Source organism: Cydia strobilella, chromosome 14, assembly GCF_947568885.1.
Source record: "Cydia strobilella chromosome 14, ilCydStro3.1, whole genome shotgun sequence".
In the NCBI taxonomy this organism is placed as follows: Eukaryota; Metazoa; Arthropoda; class Insecta; order Lepidoptera; family Tortricidae; genus Cydia; species Cydia strobilella.
In genome coordinates this window covers 11,164,597-11,190,834 of record NC_086054.1, presented here as the reverse complement: position 1 = coordinate 11,190,834, position 26,238 = coordinate 11,164,597, and the positions used below count along the sequence as shown (strand labels likewise).

At 36.1% G+C, this 26,238-nt stretch overlaps 2 protein-coding genes and 1 long non-coding RNA gene across 3 annotated transcripts; all 3 read left to right on the top strand.

Annotated features, from left to right (window-relative positions):
- Positions 1 to 255: 255 nt before the first annotated feature.
- Positions 256 to 1,643, top strand: LOC134747436 (uncharacterized). The gene is made up of 6 exons (XM_063682061.1): positions 256 to 410; positions 523 to 545; positions 635 to 726; positions 820 to 923; positions 1,006 to 1,129; positions 1,466 to 1,643. The coding sequence occupies exons 1-6, from the start codon at positions 368 to 370 to the stop codon at positions 1,620 to 1,622; spliced, it is 543 nt and encodes a 180-aa protein (XP_063538131.1). The 5' UTR covers positions 256 to 367; the 3' UTR covers positions 1,623 to 1,643.
- A 681-nt stretch (positions 1,644 to 2,324) lies between these two features.
- On the top strand, positions 2,325 to 5,078 carry LOC134747398 (uncharacterized; the record flags this gene model as incomplete). Its single annotated transcript, XM_063682022.1, has 5 exons — positions 2,325 to 2,378; positions 2,656 to 2,732; positions 3,276 to 3,364; positions 4,222 to 4,345; positions 4,892 to 5,078. Coding segments are annotated over 5 exons (492 nt in total), but the record flags the coding sequence as incomplete, so codon positions are not given.
- A 184-nt stretch (positions 5,079 to 5,262) lies between these two features.
- On the top strand, positions 5,263 to 12,191 carry LOC134747192 (uncharacterized). The gene is made up of 3 exons (XR_010128299.1): positions 5,263 to 5,445; positions 5,536 to 5,667; positions 6,590 to 12,191. It is a non-coding gene; the product is annotated as an uncharacterized LOC134747192 (long non-coding RNA).
- The last annotated feature ends 14,047 nt before the right edge of the window (positions 12,192 to 26,238 follow it).

Sequence of the window (26,238 nt, the reverse complement as noted above, 5' to 3'; positions counted from 1 at the left end):
AATTCTGCTAGCTATGAAAGTAATAAAAAATCGCAGAAATTACTTTCTTATTTATTAAATTAGGCTTGATTAAATTGGAGTTAATTATTCCAATTATTAATGAATGCTGAAAAATGATGTTGGATTATTGCTTAAGTGTTCATTCACTGGAGGTCTTACCCTATAGTCCAAACGAACCTGATTCTTAAATTGGTTCAATTTATGTTGATCATAGAAGATATACATGCATATCTGTAGTTTTAGTTCATAATGTAATGTTTCCTCTCAAGTTATTGTGTGACCTACTGATTCGAGAGTCAGTCGTGTTAATAAAAATAAAATACCTTTCGCATTTTTACTTCATATTTATTAATTTGTATATCCGACGATGTGGAAACTTATATGTATGTGTTTTTGGACCTATGTTATACGTAAGTTTTTCAAATTAACATTTATTCTGGAGTAAAAGTAAATCCCTATCATCTTTATTTTATGCATACGGTATAAACTTACTGACTATTGTTTTCTTTTTCTTCTATACAGTGACGGAAGGGGTAACCGATAAGGTAAACGTTAACATCATAGTTGCATTTGAAATGTGGTATCCTTTAATTAAATACGGCCTGCTTAGGCTTTGATTTATCGTTATTTTCAGCCTTCTGTGCACTGGTGGTGCGATGAAATAGAGTGTTATTACAGTGATACAATAATACCCTTCGAAGAAAAATGTGATAGCAACAAATCCATGTAAGTAATAAGTGTTTCTTAAGTTTACGCTGAAAAGGTACCTAACATGTGATAACATATAGGTATCTAACGTTTTTATTTGCCTTGTTTCAGCCCTTATCTTTTTAACAGTACCACTGGAACTTGCGAATTGAACTTAATTGGATTGTTACTGTCATTTAGAGTTTTAAATAATAGATTAGGAGGCGTTGTTGCAGGTAAACAAAAGTGATTGAATTTTACATGAACTTCTTTGATTTGATAAGATCATATACTTACTTATCTTATAATAACTTTCAGAGAAAAGCCGCAAGAGCAATGAGATTATTTTTCAACGAGTGATTAATGCGGGCAAAATTTTTGCGGGATTTGCAAGCGTGTGTTTATTTTTAGGATGCTTTTATTGTTATTGGGTGCAATATTCGTAAGTGTGAATGTACCGTAAAATCAGGTAACTATAGTCCGTAGTCAGGTAGTAGTAAGTACAACTATGTTCGAGTTTTTAACGTTGATTCTTAACGGGCCTTTATGATTAGTACTTGTTACATTTATTTTGGAGCTTGGATTCACTAATGTTCTTTCTATGTCATATACTCAACATAATTTTAAAAATACTTATTTACATTTTACTGGAACTTGAATTTGGACCATAGTTGTAAGTTGTGGACTAAAGTTAGCTGATTTTAAGGTACCTAAATTTTTCAAATATTAACATTTTGTCTTGAAAATAGATAATTTAATTGTCTTATTTTGCTGTCAGGAATCATCAATTGAGGAGAAGCTTAAAAGTAATAGAAAAAAAGATAGAAGTACAAGAAACAAACAAGCAAAAAGTTAAAAGGAAAGAAAATAAAGAAAGTGAAAAAACAGACAGATGTAAAACCGTGCCCGAAGAAGTCAAAGTCTCCGTTGTTTAATCCAGTTGTCTTAATATCGAGACCTCTTAATTATTTATATTTCGTATTGTAACAACAATAAAATTAAAATATTTTAAATTGTTACAAATACTTATTAAATACGTTCAAACACAGTTCAAACAATCAGCGTCATGATTCGAGGCCAGTCTATTTTAGTTCCCTTGCTCTCGTTCGGCGACCCAACTAAACATTTCGCATATGTTTCATACTGCGTGATTTTAAACTATCCCTTTTTTTAATGTGCTTGTTTTGTGTCAGAGTGTATTGTCATTAAATACTTATAAACTTATGAAACCAGTAGTGTGTGAACGTATAGTGTTTTTTACGTGCTATTAATAAATTATCGTTATATCATTTTTATCGTTTATCGTATAATGTGTCGTCGTCGTCAAATATTTTTTTGTGCATTTCTTATTTGTGGTTGGTGTGCTTTAACGTGTAAGTGGCATAAACTCCGCTACTATTAGTTAAAAAATATTATGTACCACTTTTTATATATAGTTGGTCAAGCAATCTTGTCAGTAGCACTCAGTAGAAAGAGGCGGCAAATTTAAAATATGTAGGCGCGAAGGGGATATCGTCCCATAAAAAAATTGAATTTCGCGCCTTTTTTACACGACTGCCCAAAAAAGGAGTGTATTGTTTTTCTACTGACAAGATTTGCTTGACAAGCTATAGGTACCTACTAAGAAATATTTTAAAAAACACTTGTTTTTTTTTGCAGCTGCTGAGTTGTCACCGGCTGAAAGTAATATTGTACGTAGTAATAAAGAATTGTAAATTCCAATACCTACCTACAGTAAAATAAAGAAAATACATATTAAATTCATTGAGATATTCGAAAGATCAAAATTTATTTTATTTAGCAAAATTAGCAAACCCGGTACTTTGAAAGTATCATCTAATAGTAAAGCTGTTACAAAACACTCTATTTTATCAATAAATTTAGATAAATCTAATAATAGTGTCAATAGTGTGTGTGTGTGTTCAATAATGTCTGAACATGTATGTATTATGATTATTTTTGTTTAAGACGACTTGTAATGATGTCGGTGACTGCCTATCAATAGGCACAGATTGCAAGGAAAAATGCGGTTGTGATAAAGATATGTACGTATGTAGAACTATTGTAATTTTCCTTTGCTTATTATTATTATTTAAAAATAACGAAGCCTTTTGCGGATATCATCATTGGTTTCTTTTGGACTAAGCGAAGAATGTTACTGATTTGCATTTGTGGCCATCTGACGAAGCCTGCGTTGTTGATATTTTATATATAGTTGGTCAAACCAAATTGTCAGTAAATAAGAAAAAAAACTATACATACTCATCCTTTTCTTTTAGGTGCTAGTACTAGAGTAAGACAAAGATAGCATGATTCTCTCTTTCTATGTTTGAAATGAGTCAGTCCTTTGACAAACTATACTTACAAACTGGATAGTTTTAAGGTTTTATTTAGTAATTTAATTTAGTAAATAAAATGGTATATAATGTAGCAGACGCCCAATTAAATACACTAAATAATTTTTAATTTTAGGTTGATTGATATATGCCGCAATAACTACCTACTTGTGATAATTTTAATACTAATGTCACGAAACGAAAAATATGAAAAATTCTAAAACTGACTTTTTTACAATATATTTCTTTCAGCCCAACTAGTTTTAATAAAACGACCCAGGAATGTACAGTAAACGTACAATTGTTAATCCTGTCATTGAAGGAGAAATATAATACGGAAGGTGAGAAAGAAATCGTCAAGGAAACATACGCCAGTATATTTAGTAACCGTGTGGTCCTTATAGTTAAAATTTTAACTTTACAGATAATGATATGTCTACTGAGGAATATGGTATGGCAAGTACGTTACATAAGCTCTTAGTTGCACGTTGCTGTACCTGTTTATCCAGATTTACTTTATATAGATAGACTTTCTTTTTGATTTAAATTATCAAACAAACCTTTCCTGCTCTCAAAATTTCACATTTCATATATAAACTATTCATAAATTTTGTTAATGAGCTATGTACATACTTGACTTGTAAAAATCTCTCTCTAGAAAAGTATATATAACTGGCATTAGTTATTAAATGCATACCTATAATATATGTATCTTGAAGTGTTATCATTTGAAAAAAGAAACTAATTAATTATAGCCAAGGCAGTAAGCTAAATATGATAGACAAATCCCTTGAGGAACTTTTTAATATGCATTTTTAAAGATTTGCTGGTTGGATTAGATATATGAGCTACACACACACACATATATATATACATATATATATGTATATATAATTTAGCCTGTATAGCCTCATGCGCAAGAAGGCTAGTCTAGCCCAATGCGAATTGGGGTCTTCACATACACCTTTTAAATCTTTTCGCAGATATATGCAGGTTCTTACGATGCTTTCTTTCACCGAAAAGCTAGCTAGCTAGCCATATTAAAACTAAAAATCGAATAATGTTTTTTGTTTTAATATTATTTGACATTATATTTATATCGAATCAAGTCGAGATTTAAAAAAATGAAATGCTTGTCCCCCTAGTACTAAATTCATTTAGATATAAAATAAATATTTGGATAATGTTTTGTTTTCAGCTAAAATTCGAGCGGAGGCTGATAGAATATTTAACGGCATTATAGTTGCCGTCTTTCTTTTCATTGCGTGTGCCAGCGTCTGCACTTTGACTGCGTGTATTTATTGTTGCAGGATTAATTACACGTAAGTTTTTTTATTATTGTCCTGTTTTGCGTTAAAAATTTGTTAATTAGACAGCATGTTTACTTTTAGTATATAGTTACAATGTGTGTGGTGGCAGGCTGTTTGAAAGGTAATCCAATCCTACTAACCAAAAAATTCACTTTTATAATATTAGTAGGCTACTAATATTATAAAAGTGAATTTTTATGTTTGGATATTTAAAAGGAAGTCATATTTATTACATTATTTTTACACCCAGTTTACTAAGTACAATTAACTCACGCAGTCTAGTATTTTTTGTGATATGGATCTGCACCTCCACCATGTCGAAGCATAAACCTCTTTCTTCTTTGTAAAATGCTTTACCATTAAAAGATACAATAAATTAAAATTTTAGAAAACGATAGAATTTTACTTAAGGCAAACACGATCAACATTGCCCAGCTCAGCCTTTCGAAACTTTAAGGCTGTGCTTTAAGGTTTTGCTACCAAATGTAGCAAACACACGTACGAGCACGTTTAAGCTGTTCTACTTGTATGGTAAACTTATTTTACTTCTTTTTATAGAGATTATCAACTGAAGAAAAGTATTAAAGTGCTGGCGAAAAAGATGGGAAAAAAGTCTCAAATGAAAAAACCCGCCAAGGTCCCCACAGAACAAGTGGCAGAGAGTTGCAATGTTATTGTAGAAGATGCCGGTATATTCTGTGTTTAAAATGAATATTGTTTTGCATTATTATGATTGGAACTACTCTACAATTGTTTAAATTAAATAATAAATGAGTAAAACTGTTATAAAAATGTTTTAAACAAACGGAACGTTTTTAATTCATGGCAACCCGAAATCTGACAATTGAACCAATTCGTTTCGTTCCCCATTCCCCATTCCCCTCATTCATTCATTATTTTGAGTTTGACAATAATGACATTTACGACTTACGACAAATATTTCTACGTCCTACGTCCATTCATGATTTCTCTGCCCTCTTAAAGCAATTGGCGGTATTGTACTTAATAATTATAAACAAGAGAGAAATTTGTTTATTACTAATCCTGAATTTAATAAGCACGGTCACAAACAGTCGCCAAAATTCTCAATCACTCATATTCTTATGGTTACCGTAAGTATAATCTCTTAATTACGTTATACTGATTTTGTTTACTATAAACAAATCTAATCAAACACGTTCATTTGTTTTTGTTATTTTCAGTTGGAGCTCCAGCAACAATAGGTCATATAATATGATAGAAATTAGCTTAACAGAGTATATTATCATGACTTTTGGCGTTTTTCTAATCTTGGCTCTGTTGTGCTGCCTTTGCTGCATATATATGAAGATAAGGTAAGTTTATTTTATTAAAAAAAAAAGCGAAGGATGATGTTGCACAAATTGTCATAATTTTATCTTCTTCTTCTTCTTCGTCGTTCCCTCATGACTGAGGATCGTGACCAAGAACTATATCCCTCCATTTAACGCGATCAAGGGCTATGTGGGCTGCCCTCTGCATGGAACCACATGCTGCATGCATGCATAATTTTATAGGAGGTCGTTATTTCTAATTCTATCTGTCTCTGAAAAAGGAAATATCTGTAGAAAATAACTGCCTTGGAAACATTATCGGTAGCAACCTGTTGGACTGTAGCAAAGGGGGAGCTCGGACTTAGCAAATTTTTTATGATGCTATCATATAGAGGACGTAAAATAAGCATGTTTTGTATGGGCAACTTTTCTCTAAACTTGATAATGACCGAGATATTGGCTCCTAAATGGACAAAATTTTAATGTGGTTCATGTCATTACACTAAATCAGTAGGTAGGATAGGTTCGTTAGGTAGTTTCAAATGCCCGGAGGGCAAACCGCCCAGAAATAGGAGCCCCGTGAAGCGAGGCTCCGTCTAGTTAGCTGGAGTTCGTCGCTTTGCGGGGCTCCTATTTCTGGGCAGTTTGCCCTTCGGGCATTTGAAGCTACCTGACGAACCTAACCTACCTACCTATTGATTTAAAGTAATTTTGGATTCCCATTTTGTAGCCAGTTACAAAACTTATTTACCAAACGGTACCACTCTGGCCCAATTCGTAACTGGCTACATACAAGGCATTTAGTTACCAAACGGTTAATTTTAGCGTCCTCTATACAATAGCATCATAAAAATAGGTGTTATAATGACACCAGCCCCATCAAAAATTTTCTCTACTCCCCCTTTTGGTAAAGTCCAACCCTTATCTCATAAAATAATAACATACCTTTAACGAAATGTTTCAGTGACCTCCGGATGAAAAGCTACATATTAGAAATGGCGAGCCAGAAAGGCATAGAGGTAGACCTAGACAAAATGGAACCGAAATATGCCTTACAGTCTTCACTTTCAAATGAAAACTGCACGATAATTGTACCAGATGTTGTTGTAGTCCTTTAGCTCATGATTTGACAATGGAAAGGGCATTTGGCTCTTTGGTATGTTAAGCTATCAGGATGCTTCAAGCAGTTAAGTGAGGCAAGCATGGCAAGCAAGTCACTTCGATATACAGAATATAGGAAATTAGGACGTACTTTACAACCATGACAGGTACATGAACAAGAAGATTGAGAAAGAGTGAGGAATGCCGCCGGCACAGTAACTTGCTCCGGCTCCAAGGAATTGGGCTGAATTAATGCAACAAGCAATCGACAGCCCGCCTGTCGCTCGTCATCCTTACACTACATGTATATGACAGGTACAAGAGTATGTGATGACAGAGAAAAAGAAGGTATAATGTAGATTAATTTCTTGCCAAACATTAGATATGATAATAGCATTGTCTTATGGTAAAGCTATTAATTATCTGTTCTGTGCCAAAGGATTTGAGTAAGTACATGAAATGTACATACATTCAATAGTACAGTAGGCACTCGGTAATCCGGCACCTGGTTTTTCCCCACTTTACTGGATTGTTGGTACTGCCCACCTGCCGGATTAGTCGATTTGGGAAATAAAAGCTCGAGAACAAACACGTGGCACTACCAAACAATGCAACCACTGTAATCCGGCTTATCCGGCATTCGGCTGTGGACTACTGGGCGTATGGATGTATGTGGATTACTGGACGTGCGGGATTGATGTGTGCTGGATTACCTAACGCCTACTGTAGTTCAAAGATTTCGATAAAAGGGGACCCTTGACTACTTTAGATTAGCAAAGGATTAAGCTGTTAAGTAGAAAGACTGGAATTCTAGTGCTTGTAAGCTGAGCTAGATATGCTGACTAAATCCCATTTTAGATATTCATGCAAAGCTTGTAAATATCTCGAATTGATTCATACAGTCATTTAAAAACCTGGATTTTGGTCTTAGTAAGAAGTTGGCCTAGTCTTGTAACTTTTTTGTATTATATGAATCTGTTTCTTTTAATTTGAATGTGATTTTAACTTATCCAAGTTTATCAAATGTTAATAAACTATGTTAAAACAAAATTATTATGATCTCATACATGCAATTGAATATTTGCATAGGTAACTTAGGTTTTAAATATTTTAGTCGTATTAAAATATTCAAATTCTTTTTCATAGATTGAAAAATGTAGTTTAATAGCATAGAGTTTAATAGGATTAAATATCTAAGAAGTAGGTGGTTTCTAAATTTAGTATTTTTTTATTATGATTTAGTCGTTTTATTGTGAAAAAGCTATTTTATTACAAATAAGAAACATCTAGTCTAAAATAAGCCAAATTGGTTGACTTGCCTTGCCTTCATAGTTTGTATGGCGCTCCGCCACTGCTAGACACAAATTAAGCTCTGTTTTTATATCCTAGATACTAAAATGAAAGTTTGGTTTACCTACCCATTTATGGAGTCATTTCAGTCCAGAGATTTGGAATGATACTAACGCTTAAAGATTATTCTTCTTGTTCCTCGGACCCTCATTGCTGAGGATCGCGATCATGTATGCTCCGTCTCCATAGTCAGGAGGGCCGTATGCTTGTTAGCCACCGACGTGGTATAAAATATAAAATAAATTAGTGTGCGGTCATAAGCCATATGGGTCACGCATTACATGTTGCCGCCAACCACCCTCTCCACAGCATCAGACCATCTCATGGGTGGTTTTCCTTACACACGCTTGCCATCCATATAACCTAAGATAATCTGCCTTTCACGAAGAAAGATTATTGAGGTGTGTAAAAAGGAAGCCATCACATACATATATGAACATTTTATGAGTGCGAGAAAAGCAGACTACAAACGGAAAAACTTGGCCACTTTTTTTAGGCTTCGGCGGTCGCTAGCGGCCGCTTGAATGTAGGTACCAAAACGTAAGGTTAGCGGACTAGAAAATAGGCGTTTTCTAAAATAAATGAATATTGAAAACCTGATTCTCACAGATCCTGGTGTTTTTTGGTTCTTTCAACTCAGAATCACTAGCATATTCAATCCTGATGAATGATGATAAAAAAAATGTCCCAAAAATTTGTATGAAAATTGTAAATTCCACTACGTTACGCACATACAAATGAAAAAAAAAACACACTAAAACGTGACGTAATGGAATGGACATTTTGGGACATCTTATTTTAATTGCAGGATGGAGTATGCTGTTGATCCTGAGTGGAATGAGCCCAAGAAAGTCCAGATTTAAAAGAATCAGGTTTTCAATATTTATCTTGATGTATTCATTCGGGAGATATGGTGGGTGGTTAATATCTTGGAATATACTGTCACAAAAGGAAATAATATTCGCAACTTATTACTTCTGAATTCAATATTTCCAATGACACTTCTGACACTTGATATTATTCCGATTTTGGTCCCACTTTTTAGGGTTCCGTACTCAAAGGGTAAAAACGGGACCCTATTACTAAGACTCCGCTGTCTGTCTGTCTGTCCGTCTGTCACCAGGCTGTATCTCATGAACCGTGATAGCTAGACAGTTGAAATTTTCAGAGATGATTTACCTATTTCTGTTGCCGCTATAACAACAAACAAAATAAATATTTCCCCTCCCATACAACAAACGTGATTTTATTGCAGTTTTTTGCGTAATGGTACGGAACCCTTAGTGCTTGAGTTCGACTAGCACTTGGCCGGTTTTATATTTGACGCTGCAAGGTCAGTACAGAGTACCTATTTTATACTAAAATTGCAGATTGCTTGGACAAATTACAGCAATAGCTGTCAGTTTAGTGTTTCGGATATAAAAATAAGGTATAATGACTAATAAACTGAATCTTAGTGCCAATAAAAAACAAAAACAATGCTTTTAGGGTACTGCAGCCTTATGAGCCGGTACTTCTATTAGTCTCTATGACCTCTTTACAAATTTAATAGAATATAATAAATAGGTAGGGTAGAGGGTAGAGTATTACGGCGTATAACGATTTTTGAAGCTTGACGCATTGAGTGCCGGGAACCTGCTTGGGGGGTTAGTTAGTTAGTTAGTTTTGCTGGGCATTTTCCGCAACTCGACATCCAATGTGCCTATTTTGCGTGAAACGAGGTAGCGCTACTCTAACCACCCCAGCTCCTCCACGAAGCCTTGGTGCTTGGGGGGTTCTCTGTTGATAGTCGCTTTCCACTCCAAAGCGGGAAAACGCTGGGATCGGCTACGAGCATAGCGCTACGAAAACGTTGGCAGCGAATGCGTTAAATAATGCGAATTGGTCTGGTGATTGATCGTCTTAATACTCTTTATTAACCACTTAAAATGCATGTAACATTTAATGTTCCGTTCCAGCGCCGCTTCAGAGCGCTGGCGTAGGTTTTGGTGTTAGTGATTTATCATTTTTATTGAATGAAAATCTCACTAGGTGGAGTCGTCTAGTGAAAACAGCCATCTAGCCCTCATATTTTAGTGTTCTAGTCATTTATGACTACCTATAAGCAGGGGTGCGAAACTCCTCCTTTCGGGTATTCTCGGCTCCGTTCGGCTCAGTATTGCTCCGAGCAATTATTAGGGTTGACACTACTTGACGTCCCTTTGCGTGCACGAATACAGATAAGATAATGACTTGAATTTTGATAACCCTAAATAGCCGATAGGGATAGTGCCATATTAGAAAGGGACAGCATGATTCGTCCCTGAACCGCTGTCAAACTTCGATTTTGTAGGAAGTTTCCTTTTTGTACGGTGGTACTATTATTTATTCTGTGCCTATGCCTATATATAGGAAGATTGTGACATTGTGAGATGTTGGCCTTACCATTGTAATTCTAACAAAATATTTGTGAATTGACTTTTGTTCTTCTTTCCCTGTAAAAGTAGTTTCCCTGTAGGAAATTCTTCGCGTATGTGTACTTAATTATACGATATACTTATTGTAGAGAAATGAGCCCCAGTAATATATGATCATTTGTCAAGAGGGCGCTGTTATTCTCATGTATAGGGTGAGAGTTCAGTTTAGTATGAAAAAATTAGTCCGTCCGTCACATTCATATGTGCCGGGCTAGTCTTTAGTAGTCTTCAGAGACAAGTAAATATTAAAGACGGACAATTTACGGCACCGCGTTCTTCGCGCGCTTCTTTACTATTTTTACAGATTTAGCTTCATAAGTAGCTACCTACGTATAAAATTGTCACCTAACCTACTGCTATTTATGAGTTTATGACTTCTAAACGAAAAATTACAAAAATCATTTTAGGCATATTCTTGGTGCCACCTAGTTTTTACAGCGTTGTATGGGTTGTCAGTCTTTATTTACTAGACTGGTAATGTTGTAAGAATGTACCTAGTCACTATGTATTTAATGTATTTTGCTTAAACGTACCAATGACATGCATTTTAGTATCTAAGCTATTGGCTTAAGGGACTCCCATCCGGGCCATAATTGTTTAAAAAAATGTCTAAGTTAAAGGATAATCAGTCTGTAGGGCTATGGGCCTACCGCGAACCACGTTCGACGTATTGCCTCCCTGTCACACTTACATACGAATTTACAAGTGCGACAGGGCAATACGTCGAACGTGGGTCGCGGTAGGCACTCTGTACGTACCTACTGGGTTTATGGGCGCGGGACGTCGAAATTTGATATATCTAGGTAGGTAGCTAGATTAGGTAGATAGTCTACGTCAAAAATATGTATGTACAGTCGGCGCTCGGAAATCCGGCACCTGAAATTTTGACTTGGATTGTTGGAACTGCCGGATTATTGGATTTGCATGGGCCGCCGATGCCGGATGAGAGCGAAATTACATGTAACCGCTCTGTAATTCGTCGTTCGGCTGTTGAAACTATTTGCAAACTGCCGGATTATAGAGCGGTTCACCTGAGGCGCTAATTGTCGGATTAAGGATGACTCATGCTAGACAGCCGGGCCCGGGCCGAGGCGTCCGACATGTCATTTTCTATGACGGCCATGAATCTAGTATAACTGGATCGGTCATGATCGAACGAGATAGTCTTATGTATCTTTCAGTAGGAGTAGCAAATAAAGCGCTGTTATTGTTTGTCCTTGTCACAGTCTCACTTTTTTTTTTATACCCCACCGTAATTTTAGTATGGTTTATGGTGGGCTACAAATCTATTCGACCAATCATATCGTCGCATTGCGTATGTTTTGTCCCTCACGGGCGCACGCGTATAGCTGATGTATGTAATGCTAGGTCTATGATGACGGCTGATCGGTGTTCACGTGGTGCTCTCGAAAACGAAGCGCCGGAAGCTCCGGCCCGGCCCCGGTCCGGTCTAGCGTCAGTCATCCTTTTCAGGGCGTTCCGGATTGGCGAGCGCCGGAAATAGTGAACACCTGTTGTATATGCATGTAAGCACTTTACTCCTTTGTAATAAGTAGAAAAATGGAAACATTTATGACGTCGACTGCGCCATAGAAGGCAAAGAAAAGGAATAACGAGACGCACAAAGTGGTGTATAATAATTTAATAATGTCCGTAGTGTCCGTACAGTTTTGATGACTTACGGCCCGGCCACGACATCGCGCGGCGGCGGCAGCGGCGAGCGGCGGCCATAGGTTGGAGCGAGACACAGCGATCGGACCTTTCGTTCCCACCTATGGCCGCTACTCGCCGCTGCCGCCGCCGCGCGATGTCGTGGCCGGGCCGGTAACGAGCACGGCCTTTAACTCTAAATAGGTAAATGGTTATAGGTACCTAATCAATTATTTATCATTACATTCTAATATTTACATTGTTTACTAAATAATTTGGAAGTTTTAAGTTTATTTACTGAACTCTTTTGATACGCATGTTCAATTTACATTGTCTACTGTTTTATATTATCTATCTGTCTATTGTAGGATGTGGTAAGAGTATATTTTCAGATAAAATCCTCTACAATTTTTTACCAAATAACTAAGGGTTGATATTTTTTTAAAGAAATATCTGATATTAAAAAAAAACCTACTCGTAATTATTTATTAGGGTTCCGTATTTTGTTTATATAAACTAAATGTGATAGAAACAGTAGTTTAAATATATTTTTAGAGATAAATAGTATAAATACCTAATCCTTAGAATTTTCACATTATATTAGTGCCTAAATAAACCCACAGGACCTTTATCCCTCGTGCTGTATAAAATTAGTATTTTTCCGACTGACAATTTTATTAATCTATACAATAACTATATATTAACTAAAAAGTTATACAAATGATTAACATGATATCTTCGAAAACAATACTCTTAATAGTCTTAATGTTATTGTATGTACACCTCGATAAAATAAAACAACATAGAGAATACAGAAGTTCAAGAAGAGTAGGTACAACAACAGGAGGTGTTATCGCTGAAAAGCGATCTCTTCCTACCTGCTATTTTTAATACATTTTGTGTCAGAAAGTGATGTATAGTTGCCATAGTTGGTTAAACCAAATTGTCAGTAAATAAGAACAAAAAAAAAACTATACTAGACATAGATATGATTCTCTCTGTCTATGTTTGAAATGAGACAGTCGTTTGACAAACTATACTTATATCTGCTGTTACCTATCCTTATTTAGTATAATAAAGTGTTTATTTCTTACTTACATACGTTTTTGTCACATTTCATTTCATTTCATTTATCATTTATTGTCAGATTGTGCATGTCAGTATACAGATGTTACAATAGTATCTTATATTAGTAAGTGTCACAATCAACCGGTTTAGGGTATACAATAGACTTATTCCTAAAATACAATAGTAATATATATATATAATAGCTAGATAAATTACATTCCAAAGACAGAGTCAATTCAATATTAGTATAGTTTACATTACAATTCAAGTCAATATACATTATAATTTACATGTCAAGCGATCGATTTTGTTCTGTTCTGAGAAAAAAATCATCGAGATTGTAAAAACATTCAGTTAATAGAAAGGTTTTTAACTTAGAGAAAAATTTGTTGCTTGGTAACTCTGTCCATGACATAGGAAGTGCATTGTAAATGCGGACAGCCATGTGGTAGCAATTTTTCTTATACACTTCTAATCTACTTTTTGGGACAATCAAAGCTTTATGTGTGACTGTGCGCTTTCCAATGTTACATTTCTGATCAAATAATTCCAAATTGCATTTAACGAATTTACACATTTCTAAGATGTATAAGCTCGGAACTGTCAAGATTCCATACTTTTTAAACAACGGCCTGCATGACTCTGACCACCTGACTCCCGCTATAGCCCTCACGCATTTTTTTTGTGCTATGAAAGCTTGTTTTACATTTGTGCCATTTCCCCATAATACTATTCCATAGCGCAGTGCAGAAGCAACATAGCTATGATAAACAAGTAGCGCGGTTTTGTCAGAAGTGATACGCTTCAGTTTTTTTATGGCATAAATAAATTTATTGATTTTAGTGGAAACTACGTCTATTTGTTGTTTCCAATTTAAATATTCGTCTATATCAATGCCTAGGAACTTTGTATGTGATACTTCTTCAATTTGCTCATTATAAATTTTTATAGTTAATGGTATTATTTTACTATTCCTTGTAGCAAATCGAACTAATTTAGTTTTTGAAGCATTCATGCAGAGACCATTCCGATGCAGCCAATGCCCTACATCAGTCAAAGTAGCATTTATGTTCTCTTTTAGCTCTTTGTCGTTTTTACCTCTAATAATTATCGTTGTATCATCTGCAAACAAAAGGCAGCGATGTTTAATACAAGTAGGAAGATCATTTATATAGAGCAAGAATAGGAGTGGCCCTAATATGCTGCCCTGCGGTACTCCACTGTGATTTATACGTGAAACAGAGTCGACATTTAGTTTAGAATTATCGGTCAAAGATGTATATTGAATCCTAGTTATTTGGTGACGATCTGATAAATAGCTATGCAGCCATTTGAATGCGGGCCCCCTTATGCCATATTTTTCAATTTTTTTAAGTAGAATTGAATGATCTACGAAATCGAAAGCTTTACCTTAATCTAGGAATAAGCCTATAACTATGTCGTTTGCATCTAGTGCATCCAGTACAGTGCACAAAATGTGCTTACACAATTACAGGTTTAAAAGTGATTTCTAAGCGGCAGTTTGTACCTATTACTATTTTCCTACGATAAGGGGGTTATAATATTATAATATTTCAGCCTATATAAGTCCCACTGCTGGACACAGGCCTCTCATGCACGAGGGTTAACTGTCAAATACTGATATGAGAGAAACGAATAGTGGTAGTGATACTAGTGAATAGAACGTCAAATACCAATGGAATATATTTATGCGCTGTCCTGGTATAGATACTAGATACGTCGCACACATCCATATTAAAAAGTATAAGTAAATTGTATAGTTTACGTACGCCTGTGCTGCATATGTATAAACTTAGGTCTTACATTTACTCCGGGACTAATATAAGAAGCAATGAATGATTCTAAGTATGTAATAATCGATTAATTTGGTGGTGACACTGCCAAACTTGTGACTGAAGGATATTACGCCTCTGTAATTTTAATAAACTATCTACAATATTTATTCTTGTTTTATTTTTCAAATGATTCAAGAGCACTGCATCAAAGACAGAACCAAATGTGGAAGTATCATTGTATAGTTAACGCTATCTCTACTGAGGTCGTTCACTTACGTACTAACAATGGCATTCTGTTAAACAAAAGCCATTATTTCTTTTGGGTGAGCGCGTGGCCTTTTTGTGCCTGAGGCTTACACACAATGGCCACGCGCTCAGACACAAACACGCGAACGCGAAGCGGCGAACAACACGCGAACGCGAAGTGAAGCGATGCGGCGCGGGGTGAATCAATCCGGGGTGATACCTATAGAACTGTCCTACGTCTCGTTTCAGAACGCGAACGCCGTGGACCCGCCACGCCGCGCCGCGCCGCTTCGCTTCGCGTTCGCGAGTTGTTCGCTTACGTAAGATGCTTGTTCTTGTTCCGACTCTAGATACGTATTTGTAAGAATTCATTTGTGATGCCAATGCGGAGAGTAAAATATTGTGTGGAAAGTATGTTTGACGGAAATACCTACTGATAGAAATTCAACCACAAAACTAGTGGTTAAATTATTGGAACAGACCGCAAATTGACGACCATGTGCCGAAAGAATATGCTTACTAGAAGCACGAAAGCCAACTGTCCCCTGATGCAATAACGTCAGTCAAACAGATTTATCTTAATATCAAGAAGTAAGAAGTCGAATTTGAACCCTATGAAAACTTTCAGAAGATTGTGATTCGTTTGATGCAGCGTCTATTAGTCCAACGGATTTTACTGAGGGAATTCGACATAATATGGAACAATGGCGTATCAAACAATAAGCCCTTGGGCTTATCAAATATATCACAGTCACTGCGCTATTTTGAGGGCTCAGTAGTGTTGGTATATACTAAAGTCTTGGGAGTCTTCATAAGACTTGACTCAGTTTTTAGGCTCGGAGCAAAGATAGGTATAACTCCGTAATAGATGGATACAGTCTAAGGAAAAAACGTGCCTCGAAAATCCACGAAAATTTGATTCTCGATCAGATGGCGCCACTAGTTTTGGCCTACACTCGTATAGAGGGCGTTGACTGTTTTGTTTGTTATTTATAATTTTAACGCATACCAGTGAAAGAACATGGGTCAAAATCATATAAAAAGAATTAATGCAAATAAAAAATCATTTATCCATATTTAAATACATTTTATCGTATTTTTATAAATATTTATTTTTAGTTTTAAAGTGTGTCGACAGATGGCAGTGAATTTACTGGGGTTACAAAATACCGCTCCGCCAACCGCAATGACAGTACCGCTCTAGTATAAGTTGCTCTATGGCTCGGAGCCCTAAAAATGCAGCACGAGTTCTTTCAATTTTTTTAAAAACGTAAAATATTTGTGATAAAAAGAATACTCCAAAATTTTCAAGCCGCCTCGTCTACACTACAAAATACAGTACGTAGCGGCCCCCTTTTTTAAATATCTATCGTTAAATTTAAATAATCACAATTATTTAGCAGCGGCACTAGTAAGCACGATGATGGGCTCTTAAACTAAAAACTTATTAAAAATAGCCCTAGGTCTTAGTCGCTCGATTCTTATTAATGGTCCGAACTTCGAAGACTCAAAAATTTTACTCTAGTATTTTTGAGCCACGCTTCGTTATAAATACCTATCCAAAATGACTCTACAACTAAAATACTCGAAAGTCATTCCTTTCCTTAAGTCTCAACAAATCTGATTTTCACTCATAAGAATCGAATTTTCACCAACACTAGTTCCGAAGGACATCATTCTTTTAATATTAGCAATATAGCTGGAGCCACGGGTATTTAGGCATACTCGTATTGTTTGGAGGGAAAGAGCACAAAAAATGTCTTAGAAGCTAGAGGCAATCATCGCTGTTTGTCCTGTTTGTCTCCTTGCTCTGAAATGTGCTCAGTTTTGGCGTTACTTGGGGAATTCATAGTAAATTTATTCAAGATTTATTTTAACCCTTAAATGCATAATGATGTATATATGCATCGTATATTTGATGGTCCGTGGCTCAATATGCAGCTATCCAAAATCACATTTATTACTTTTATACAGCATGACACATCTATTTCAATTTATTAAAAAGTTATACAAAAAATCATGCAAATAAGGGTTAAACTATTCTGCCAAACAACGTGTTGGTTATACACCTACTTACTTGCCTATTTTTTAATGCAATTAATGTTCTTTTTCGACGCAAAATGGAATACTTACGTGAATGAATACCTGATAACGAATCACCACTGGTAGGTAGTAAGACACGTTTTTGAACTCTACGATGTTTCCGGAAAACAATTTTATTTCTTTTAATAGTCACGTCCCGTGTCCGCCGGTGCGACAATAATATGACTTGCCAACTTTTTAACAACAATTTTGGCGATAACAAAACAAATAAAGCATTAAATTACATTGAGTAGGAACAACTTTTAAGCTGGCTGGGATATCTTTTTATAGGTTGTTACTTTGCCATTATCCCAAAATTTATGGCCCTGAATTGTTTCAAGTTTTTTTTTAATTTCCATATTGACGATAAACAGAAAAGGGTACACGAATAATAAAAAACAAATATTGTTAAAAATCTTTTTAAGCTCTTAATAATAAAATTGAATTATTTAATGAAAATTAAAATCGAACGAACCATTATTTACGTTTTGTTATCTGTCAAAAGCTACTTAAACACGCTCCAAGGTCAAATTACTTTCCCCACTAGTGGATAAAATGCGTTTTTACCCGCTTGTTTCAAAGGATAACAGACGGCTTTCCGAGCTAGTGAGGGGAAATTTACTTAAATATATACATATATCTAAAATTTATTAATAAACTACAAAACGAAACAAAATATTTAATTCTAAAAGACCTCCGCGAGCTGTACCGGGTGCAAAGGTGCCCATCACACTTGTAGTACGGATTGTTCGATTTAAAAAACATTTCAATACTTATGAAATTAAATTTTCTAAGCGGACCCTTGGCTTCATTAGGATGCAATTAAGAAAACACTAAGATGGGGTGGAGGTAACATTTTTTTTGTCTTGTACCTACTACGAGTTTTGTACATAGGTAGAAAATTGTTTAATGAGATTACGAGAAAATAGTTAGTCTAAAAAAGGTGTATTGGGATGACTTCGAAAACGAGCAAGCAAGCTGCTATATAGAAACAGAGATGCTTTGGTAAACGTTGCAGGTATTGCGTATAAACTTATTGTATTAGTGATTTTTAAAATATTACCGTTTTCTAAATTACACCGATGTGCCATATATTATACCTTTACTGTTACGTATCTAGGTACATCTGTGTTGGGTTAGGTTAGGTTTTCATCAGGCAAATATGGCTCAAAAACATCTTAAGCACATTTCTCCTTCTTGGCTTCTATCTCCCATATAACACGAACCCCTAAGTTGATGTTCATCGCATTATCGGTTTCATATAAGGTCACGCATTGGGAACGTGTGCTCGTGCAAAACGCTTTGATTTTATAGCCTGACGTGACTTGAATATCGCGCGCGTTTTCGAATACAGCCGCTTCGAACGCAAGCAAGTTCTGAGAGCCTACTGCGAACGCCGCAAATTGCGGACATATTTCTCTGTCACTCTAATTACGCCTTAATTGGAGTAAAAGAGAAAGATGTTCGCGATTTTCGGTGTTCGCGGTAGGCCCTTTGATAAGTTTTTGTAACTTTCGACTCTGTATACAGATTATCCTTACGAACAGATTATTAAATATATCCCGATCGATCTTACCCCACCTTACCTCAGTACCTTACCAGTTATTTGTTTTACAAGGGACCAAAGTTGTTGTTTAACCGCTCGTGCTAATATTCATACCCGAGCAAGCGAAAAATTCCAAAACGAAAAATGAAATCTTGAGCGTTGCGAGGGTTTCAAAGCACGAGACTTAAACAAATTTTGCCCCCGAGTGAAACACAAAATTTTTCACCACACCTACCCGAAGAAAATATTAACTGTAAGATATCAAACAAAATCAAATCCAAATGAACGTCATTAAATATTTATCATTCAAAATCATAATTTAAAAGTCAATTCTACCAGCTAACATAAGGAAATAACTCAAAATTTGAATCTGATTACTTTTCCTCACATGTGGATAAAATGCAACTTTCTCATCAGATTTTGAACAATCAAGAGAGCTTTTACCAGTTGGTGTGGTGAAAAATATAAATTAGAAATTACAATCTAATATACTCTGACCTTGTCAGTAGAAAAAGGCGGCAAATGTAAAAAATATGCGCGAAGCGTTCTTTCCATAGAAAATTTGAATTTCGCCCCTTGTCTACTAACAAGTTGGGTGTGAATCAGTATAAATACACTAATAAAAAAAACACTGTGTAGCCTACGGAACGTTCAATCTTGGTATGAAAAAACTCCTTAAAAATGGCTGCCTTTTGCTGCCCCTAAATTTAGTGGTAAAACTCCTAAGTTGGCTCCCCTGGAACAAAGGCGTCCTTTAGTACATAATATAAGTTGTACCTATGTTTTTTGTAGTTACAGCACTCGTACTCGTACTTGTTGTGTTATTTAAAAATTTTTAGCTTCTGTATTTTACCGGTTATCTTCTTACCCTAGGTACATAATTTACGAGTAACTTTATCAGCGTGCAGCGTATCTTAAACGTTAGGGGATTTATTAGGGTTTTAGCGCGAGGTTGCCAGCCTGTATCTCCTATTTACGTAAATAAATTGCGAGATGAATCTAGGTTTAGTAATGCTTCTACGTAATACGACTATGGCAGACGCAGACGGTATAAATCACGCACTTTCAATTTATCCTTGAGTTCAATAAAAACCGGCCAAGTGCGAGTCGCAAGGGTTCCGTACCATTAAGCAAAAAACGGCAAAAAATCACGTTTGTTGTATGGGAGCCCCACTTAAATATTTATTTTATTCTGTTTTTAGTATTTGTTATTATAGCGGCAACATAAATATATTATCTGTGAAAATTTCAACTGTCTAGCTATCACGGTTCATGCCTGCCAGCCAGCCAGACAGCCTGGTGACAGACAGACAGACACACGGACAGTGGGGTCGTAGTAATTGGGTCCCGTTTTTGGGTACGTAACCCTAAAAATGGCGAATAATGTAAACAAATTTACACCTAGGGAAAAATTCAAATTATTTTTAAGTATGAGCAATATTTTGATTTGTCTTTTTTAAATAACTATATAGTACATCCGTGCAGGAAGTAGATTCTAATTTCACAATTGGTTACGGTTCTGGTCTTGTTTTGATAAGACCTTACAGGTTAGGGTGAGTGCACCCTGATTGGTGCAAGCGAAATAAAATGAAAGTAGTGTGTGTGATGCGCACCAATATAGGAATTGTCTTAGGATGCAGGCTAATGTATATGTAACATTTTGTAATCTTACCTGTAAATGTTATTGGCCTGTATCTGTTTTTTTTTTTTTTTTTTTTTTTAATACCACGTCGGTGGAAATCAAGCATACGGCCCGCCTGATGGTAAGCAGTTACCGTAGCCTATGAACGCCTGCAACACCAGAGATATTGCACGCGCGTTGCCGACCCTTTAAACGTTTTTTCCCCTATAATTAAAATACCAAGACGATCATCAATGTCGTTTCAAAACAAGACCATAACATATTGTTAAATCAGAATTGGTCTCCTGGACAACACCGGGGCTTCGAACGAGTCTCCTTTAATTTGACCACAAACGAATTGGGGCCAATAAAATAGTCGCTAACCCAATTGCTCTCACGGGTGGCACTGGACCGAAAGGTTGCGACCCTCTTTCCATCTGCCGGGCTTATTGCTTAAGTGATAACGCTATGGCAAAGTCACGGAAACTCTATGGAGACAATTTACGCTTTAATTAGGACAGAGTAAGTTCATTTGGTTGCGGAATGTACGTTATAATAATTTTAGAAAAAAAAAGAATTAAATAACCGGTATGCAACTGGAAACAAAAAAAAAATTCCTTCTTCTTCGACTTCCCTAAGTGGTGCTTTTTGAGAGAATACAAAATGCTATAAAAATACCCAAATCACTCTACCCAGATTTCCTGAGAATCCCATTATCTAAAAAATTGTATTTATAAACCGGTCCAGCCGCAGTCGAGTAGTAAAGAAACAACATGAATCCTTTTTGAATTCGGTTAATATTTACAACGCACAAATACTCACTGTTACTAATTCCTCCTACGAGGAAAATTTTGTGAGAATGACAATTTAGGATTAAAAAATGCCGGCCATGAATTTTCTTATAAAATTCGCCATGGGAGTCATTTTCAGGGTTTTCGCGGGTGCTGAATCCGTAATGCAAGTTTTAGTCATAATGGGCAATTGGGCACAATATTTTCTGCAAACATGACAGTGCGATTTTGTAAAGAGAAGAGAAAGAAAGACTTTAGTAGCAATCACAAGAAGTTACGTAGTAAGGTATACAAGAAAACTTGATTGTCATTTATTTATCTGTTAACCCATTATTACTTCAGGGAGTTTCGTCTCTTTAATTTCCTCTGAAGAAGGAAACAATTAAGGTGGTAAATGTCACTTAACTTGCTGAGTGAACGAGCAATATTTAGATGTTGGAAATGGCAGTCTCGATGTTCTAACAATTGTAATAAAATTCACAATATCCTTAGGTCACACTGAAAGTTCCTATAATATCCAGAACCGGCCAAGTGCGAGTCGGACTTGTCCACCGAGGGTTCCGTTCTTTTTAGTATTTGTTGTTATAGCGGCAACTGAAATACATCATCTGTGAAAATTTCAACTGTCTAGCTATCACGGTTCATAAGATACAGCCTGCTGACAGACAGACGGACAGCAGAGTCTTAGTAATAGGGTCCCGTTTTTACCCTTTGGGTACGGAACCCTAAAAACTGTAGTAGATTATGTAACATTTTCTGTTATGACCCTTTCTTAACTCTTACTGACAACGCGTAATTTTCTTTCTGATAGGATTATCCTGAAAAGTACATGGCCCATTTTTCCTCACAGGCTTGTATAAAAATTCTCTCAGTGGTTTTGTATCTGGCGTTAGTGGGGTAGCTACATATTCAGATTCATATTTCCTAATGTATACGTGTGCAATGCAATTGTGCATGTAGATTTTTTTTACTTGACTCATTTATATCCCTAAGGTTTTCTGAGTCTGCTGATTTTTTTAATTATTATTATTGAGCACACAGCTGCTATTTTAGTTTGACTCGCTATTGAAAGAAGCCCTTCTTGATTATCATCCGTAAGTTACTTACTCCTCTGGCGCAGCGACCCAAAGTGTGTATTGGCCTCTAACACGACTGCTCGCTACTGATCCCGGACCTATGCAGTTTCTCGCCAGTCTTGAACCTGGAGCTCGCGCAGATCAGCGTCCACCACATCCGCCCATCGATACCTAGGTCGACCGACCGAGCGGCGTGCTGTCGGTTTTCCCTCAAATGCTCTTTTCACCGCCCGACAAAGATGCAAAGGCTTCGGTGGCTCCGCCATCTTGAGCGAATAGGAGGAGATAATCCGAAAGATTAATAAATTTATAAAATCTACCACAAACAGTCGCACGAGAAGTGGGATTGTTGGATCAAATTTGGCACCGATAACCTGAAATACCTAAGGCAAAATAAGTTTTTATCCAGAAACGATACATTAGGGGCTCGAAGTTTGTATGGAGGCGATTAACGAGCTCGACGTGGACGATCTCGAGGGCATAAGCTATTGATCAGTAAAGGCCGACTCAATTCAAACCGTTCCGACACTGTTATCTACCGTGTCGTGTCGTAAACTTTATTACAAAGTAATAACGATACTTAAAGTCAATTAATGGGGTCAATTAATACGACAAGGCCTTTTATGTTTTTTTTAATGGATTTCTACATTTACTCAAATTCGTTTTCTAACAATAGTATATCATAATTAACTCAATCATTAAGACTATATCTACCCTTTTCTAACTTTTATTATCAAGAGTAAGACTTCTAGACCGTGACACGAGCGCCAGGTTATCACCAACCCTATCTCAAGCCAATGTTTAAGCTAAAGTTAATTAAGAGAAACAAAAGAGGTAGCGACATAATGATAGGAGTAAGGACGCGGTTGAAATGAGATAGATGGGAAAAGCACGGTGTAATTAGGCAATTTAAACAAAGCGGTTGTCCTTTTCTAACGAATGGAGCTTGATTATTAGGGTCGCGCCAAATGCTTCCTGGTTGACCTAAGGGCCTTTTTACACAGTTTTTTTCTAATGCCATTAAAGATCTACTAGATCTTACTATTCTTACTAGATCTAGAGATAGTTTAATTGAATTGTACAAATGAGTCTTGTCTGAGCAAGCATAATGATCTAATTTCGGTAGTGGAAACTGTTTTGGCTTATGTATGTATTTAAGTGTAATTATCTATATGTGTCTTTTTTCGCTGTTTGTTTCCCATTATCAATTAATAAAAAAAAAAGATAGGAATACAAATAATTTGGCAACACTGTCATAACGAAAAACCTAACATATTTTGAGTAACAAAACAAAATTCGGAAATTAATTTATTTACATAATAGATATATACATAGAGGTATTACAGTAACTGTACAAATACTTTACGAACCAAAGTATATTATGAGTATTAAATGTTTCACTTCTTTAAAATAAAACTAGAAAGGAGTTTCACTTCTTTAAAATAATACTTTTTTTTTACTTAAAAGGAGGATTCAGTACCTATGTTTGTAAACATTTGTTAAAAATAAATAATTTTGAATACTAATCAGTCACACGCAGCCAAGTTTCCAGTCCAGTCTGTAGTTTATAAGATAAATTCAATAGTGAGAAAAGAACCCGCATTTAACTAAAGTATGGCAAGATCATAACGCAAAAAACTTCTCTTTTCTAATTAAAGATTTTCGATCATAACCACTTATTGCGCTCTTAACGTACCTAGGTACTCGTAAAGTCGGCATAATTTTATACCCGACCCGATGTATTTTTATACTCGTACCCCTCTACCCCAGTTAGTGGGAAATATGAAAAAAATACCCGCGACACTCACTGGGTGTGGGGTGTGTTCCGCTCAGCGATGAGCGGAAGCGATTTTAGAGTCTGTGCGAAAAGAGAAGAGTCGTAGAATGTATTGGATCCCATACATTTCACTCTTCTCTTTCCGCACAGATTTTAGTAAACCGGTCGTGATAAGTGTCATGAATGTAGACTTAGCACAGGTTCGCCGCGATAGTACCTCGCGCGCGAGATAGATTACCCGTCCCTCTCTGATTAATAATATAGTTAGAAAAATACGGGTAGCGAATCTCGCGCGCGAGGTTACTGTCGCGGCTCTCGCTCGGCTCCTGTACTAAGCCTAATGTAGCGACTAAACGCGACAAAGTTATGCAACATAATGATAGCGATAAGCTAATTATCATTATCGGATCAAGTCAACTTTGCATGGCATTTGCAATGACAAAGTGTGGCAATGTCATCACTAATGTCAAATTTCTATGAAAATATGATGTTAATAAGGACATTCCCACACTCTGTTCTGTTAAATTCGGTTCAAATTTAACTTAGACCGACTCTAGTATAATACTGTGTTATCAATAAAATATTTCTGCTTAACGCTACCGCGTATACTTGGGGCAATAAGCACAGGCCGCAGCGGGACATAAATCCAGCGCAGATGTAACCGGACCTTGCTACTGCTAATTTAATGTAGCAGCCGTCGTCCGGAAAAAATAAATTGGCCATTTGTAGGCAATTCTAAAATAAGGATGGTTTTATTCGCTATCATTATGTTGCATACATAATGATAGCGATAAGCTAATTATCATTATCGGATCAAGTCAACTTTGCATGGCATTTGCAATGACAAAGTGTGGCAATGTCATCACTAATGTCAAATTTCTATGAAAATATGATGTTAATAAGGACATTCCCACACTCTGTTCTGTTAAATTCGGTTCAAATTTAACTTAGACCGACTCTAGTATAATACTGTGTTATCAATAAAATATTTCTGCTTAACGCTACCGCGTATACTTGGGGCAATAAGCACAGGCCGCAGCGGGACATAAATCCAGCGCAGATGTAACCGGACCTTGCTACTGCTAATTTAATGTAGCAGCCGTCGTCCGGAAAAAATAAATTGGCCATTTGTAGGCAATTCTAAAATAAGGATGGTTTTATTCGTTTTGGTGGAGTGCTGAGTTAGACTTTAGAACTGTTAATAACGGTTTATTGTATAGCTGATTTTACTAAATCTTGTCTACGAAACAGTCTAAATTGGCATATGTATCGTATAACGTTTTACAGTACATTTGGTCATTAAAATTTTTGACATAGTTACGTAACGTGCTAATTATCGCACTAGTACGGTAAAATAACACCATATGTACTGTAAAACATATTTATAACCGGGTCTATCGCCAATTTATATATATAGGTATATATACATATATTTTTTACATAGCCATTTCGTCGGGTAGTTCCACAAATCTCTGTTTTGACATTTTGCTGGGACAACAGTTTATCCGCCACCACGACCCGTGAAATGCGTCCAATCGTCGGAAATAAAGGTAACAAAATTTATTCGCGATAGACCCGGTTATACCTAAATATATTTTGTAATGTGTTCAAAACGCGATACAAACATGTCGTCATAAAATCTAACGTATTCGAATGTTTAAGATTAAATTTAACAAACTTCGACGTATGTACATAACGGTAATTTTTGAAACTAACTTACATAGAGTAACATACGACAGATGTACAATACACAACACACAATCCAAGAGATAGCCCTGTCAATGGAACATTAGGTACGCTTTAGGGCTATCTTAAACGCCACCACTTTGGAGACTCATAGCGGCCGCTAGCAGCCGCTGAATGTACCAAACAGTAAAGTTAACAGACTGGAAAATACGAGTAGCTGTATTCAGGAGATAGGGTGGGCGGTTAAAGCTTGTCCCAGAAAAAAATGTCGTTTGTATTCGCACCGGTTGCACATCAGGCTTCTGACCAAAAGGCTTAAGGATAGGATTAAGAAAATATCTGTTTTCTTATTCTTTATAAAAAGAAA

Excerpts from the sequence above, each read along its gene's own strand:
- LOC134747436 (XM_063682061.1), top strand. The coding sequence starts at position 368 with ATGTGGAAACTTATATGTATGTGTTTTTGGACCTATGTTATAC. Across the intron at positions 411-522 it reads TTTTTGGACCTATGTTATAC|TGACGGAAGGGGTAACCGAT; the intron begins GTAAGTTTTTCA and ends TCTTCTATACAG. Across the intron at positions 727-819 it reads TGTGATAGCAACAAATCCAT|CCCTTATCTTTTTAACAGTA; the intron begins GTAAGTAATAAG and ends GCCTTGTTTCAG.